This window comes from Macrotis lagotis, chromosome 3, assembly GCF_037893015.1.
Source record: "Macrotis lagotis isolate mMagLag1 chromosome 3, bilby.v1.9.chrom.fasta, whole genome shotgun sequence".
Taxonomy (NCBI): Eukaryota; Metazoa; Chordata; class Mammalia; order Peramelemorphia; family Peramelidae; genus Macrotis; species Macrotis lagotis.
The window spans coordinates 295871351-295874896 of record NC_133660.1 but is presented as its reverse complement, the minus strand read 5'-3'; the positions used below and the strand labels follow the sequence as shown (position 1 = coordinate 295874896).

The 3546-nt window shown below is 36.3% G+C and overlaps 1 protein-coding gene across 1 annotated transcript in view; it reads right to left on the bottom strand.

Annotated features, from left to right (window-relative positions):
- Positions 1-2941: 2941 nt before the first annotated feature.
- LOC141519533 (olfactory receptor 5M5-like) overlaps positions 2942-3546 on the bottom strand; it is a 2887-nt gene continuing 2282 nt past the window's right edge. The window contains exon 2 of the mRNA XM_074231752.1: positions 2942-3544. Within this exon, the coding sequence (XP_074087853.1) occupies positions 2942-3544 (603 nt within the window). The remainder of the gene's footprint in view (positions 3545-3546) is intronic.

The following is a 3546-nucleotide window of genomic DNA, read 5'->3' as shown; positions in this document are numbered from 1 at the left end:
GTGAAGTGGAGATTGCTCTGGGACCATGGGGAAAAAGAAAGAAGGATCAAAAGTTTATACTTAAATTTTCCCTTGGGGACATGTTCTCTAAAGAATTTTTCCTTTGTTCCTTAATGATGCAATTTGAAGGTGCTCTTTGGGTTATCAGGGAATCCTCTTTCAAAGAACTGTAATTGGTGTTTGTCTTTAGAATGAAGCACCAGATAGACAAACAAATATTTTCCCATAATCTCCTTGGTGCTGTCAGAAAATTGAGAGTTTGGTGTGTATAAGACTTGGATATTTCACACCAACCATTCAATACAAAATCATCAGTGCCTTTTGTGTATTAATAAATGTGTTAGACTCTGGTAATACAGATGGAGAATAATCCTGACTATCAAGAAACTTTTCTTTCCATAAGGAAAATGTCATATAAATATAAATATTTACATATATAGTATATAAATTCCAAAATGACTAAATGCAAGATGGGCAGAGGACTATCATTTCTTCAAAGAAAAGAACAAGAGGGTATTAAAAACAATATTGACATTTATCCTTTAAGAATGCATTTTCTGATACCTTACTGTGGTATTGTGATGATCTTTTTTTTCCTCCAAGACCAGACCAGCAAAGTGAAGATACTAACCAGTTGTACCAAAGCCATAAAGACTCCAGTATTATTCTTCTGACAAGCCATGGATCTGCAGTCTGATAACCTGCCCAGTTAGGGCAAGTTATCACAAAAGTAATCCTGGAGGGGCAATTTTTTGCCACAACAAAGCTCAAAGACGATTTTACAAGTAGTTATTATCAATTACCCATTGAAGGAACATAGAATAGCCATGATGATCTAATCACAGATCCTTGTGTTTTACAGGCATACATTTTATTAGTAGAAATAATTATTCAATTCAAATATTTAATGATTATTATATGTCAGTTACTATGTTGAGCCCTAAAAGAATGAAGAAAAAACTATTCCAAACTCAAGACACTATAAATTCTACTAAGGCAAAGAATAAATAGACATATAAATTAAAGATGTGCAGTGAAATGGTAGACTGGATAGAGCTCTGGACCTAGAGTCAGGAAGACCTGAGTTCAAATTTGATCTCAGACACTTACTAGCAGTGTGATGCTGGGCAAGTCATTTAGCCCTGTTTGCCTCAGTTTCTTCATTTTTAATGTTAGCTGGAGAAAGAAATGGAAAACCTCTCCAGTATATTTGTAAAGAAAATTCCAGGGACAGCTAGGTGGCATAGGAAATAGAGCACTGGCCCTGGAGTCTGGAGGACCTGAGTTCAAATTTGACCCTGGACACTCAATAATTGTCTAGCTGTGTGACCTTGGGCAAGTCACTTAACCCCATTGCCTTAAAATAAATAAATAAAACTCCAAATAGGGCCCCAAAGAGTTGTAAGCAACTGAAAATAACTGGACAACAGTAACAACAAATGAAAGAAAAATGGTAGAGGAAGAGTATATTAACAAATGTGTGGATTAATTTCCTATAGGACTTTAACATTGAAGGAAGATATGAGCTATTAATAAGAAGAGATGAATAAAAAGTACATTCCAGACATGGGTCATAACTGTGCAAAGTCTTTCAAGTAGGTGCTGAAACTTTTATTTAAAAGAACAGAAAATAGGTCAGTTTGGCTTAACCAAAATGTGGGAAGGAGTATGAATATCTAGTAAAGAAAATTTAAAAATAATCTTGGAAAGACTGATATAAACTGATGCTAAGTGAAATATTTTTCCCCCTTAGTTGTTTTTAGTTGCCCCTTAACTGATTTTGGAGTTTTCTTGGCAAAATTATTGGAGTGTTATGACAATTACTTCTCCAGCCCATTTTAGAAATGTGGAAACCATTTCAGGGACTTACAGGGATACACAGCCAATCAATGCCTCACATTCAATTTAAAATCAGGGAGTTGCTCTGACTCCAGCCATGTTCTTTTATCTAATATACCTCTTGGCTACCCTTGGGAAAGAACATTGGGTCTGGCATCAGAGAAATCATTATATTTACTAAGAAAACTACAGAGTCATAAAGAGTCAGACACAATTTCACAAGAAAAATATTTTTTTCTAAGTAATTCCAATGTCCCAGGCATTGTGCTCAATTTTTGTCAATGGTACCGTAGGTGACAGGAAAAGAGTAAGATCATGGCACAGGAAGAATTTCCATCTTTCCATCCACAACAAGGTTATAGTCAGAAAAGGCATTTAAGGAGAGAAAGTTATTAAATTGACTTTTACAATTACCAATGAGGAAACATGTAGGACACAGATGCTCAATTGAAGGTAGCATGACTAGGGTTGTCTCGGTGCCTGTAATGGTCTTAGTTAGGCAGCAAAGAAAACAACAGATGGCATAAAGCTCACTTTGAGTATCATTCCCTATGGGTAATTCTTATACTGCTACTATGACTTTATGATACTTTCAAACTTTCTCTTAAAAAAAAAACCCTAAGCACAATTACAATTTGAGTAATTTACTAGTTTTTAGTCTTTACTAGTCATGCTTTCATTCATTTAATCATTCATTCATCCATTCACTCATTCATTCAATGGTTCATTCACTCATTCCTATATTTCACAAATATTTGTTAAGCATATACTATTTGGTAGTCATTGAACTTACAATGACATGAAACACGGCTCAAGTAGCTTGCATTCTATTTAGTCTCAGTTTCTTTGCTCCTATTTGAACAACATAAGAAAAATATTAGTGTTTAGGGAAAATTGTGGTATCATTCAATCTTATTGGATCTTTTCACAGAGGCACAGAGAGAGGAAAAAAAAGTAATTTTCAAATATTTGGCATGATTAGGAATTGCAACTTGGCCCGATTTCCAGTGCAGGGTTAGTACCAAAAACAGAACAACAAACTGTTCTGCAACATTATAATAATCTTTTTTTTACTAATTTTTATTGAGAAATGGATTTAATTTCAGGTTTTTTTCCCCATTTTGCCAAGATTTCTGTTGACTATCTTCTTCAGAGCCTCCTTGACATCCTTGTTTCTCAGGCTATAAATGAATGGATTTACCATTGGACTTACAAAGATACAAAACACAGCAACAATTTTCCCTTCTTCCACAGAACTCTCAGTGGTTGGCCTTAAGTACATGCAGAAAAGGGACCCATAGAACAGAGTGACAGCAGTTAAGTGGGAGCCGCAAGTAGAGAAAGCTTTGCGCTGTCCCTCGGTGGACCGCATGCGCAGGATAGTGGCAAAAATAAAAACGTAGGAGGTAAGGATGATGAGCAAGGAGCCTGTGAGGTTTACTCCTGCAGCCACAAACAAGGCAGTTTGCTTTATGTAGGTGTCAGAGCAGGTCAACATTAAGAGGGGTGGTTCAGCACAGTAGAAGTGATTGATGGTATTAGGGCCACAGAAAGAAAGATGGGATGTCAAAATGGACTGGATTGTAGCCATCAAGGAGCCCCAGAAATAAGGCAAAGTGACTAGGCAGATACAGACAGGCTTGGACATCTTGGTACTGTAATGCAATGGTTTGCATATGGCTATGTAGCGGTCATAGGCCCCTCGCT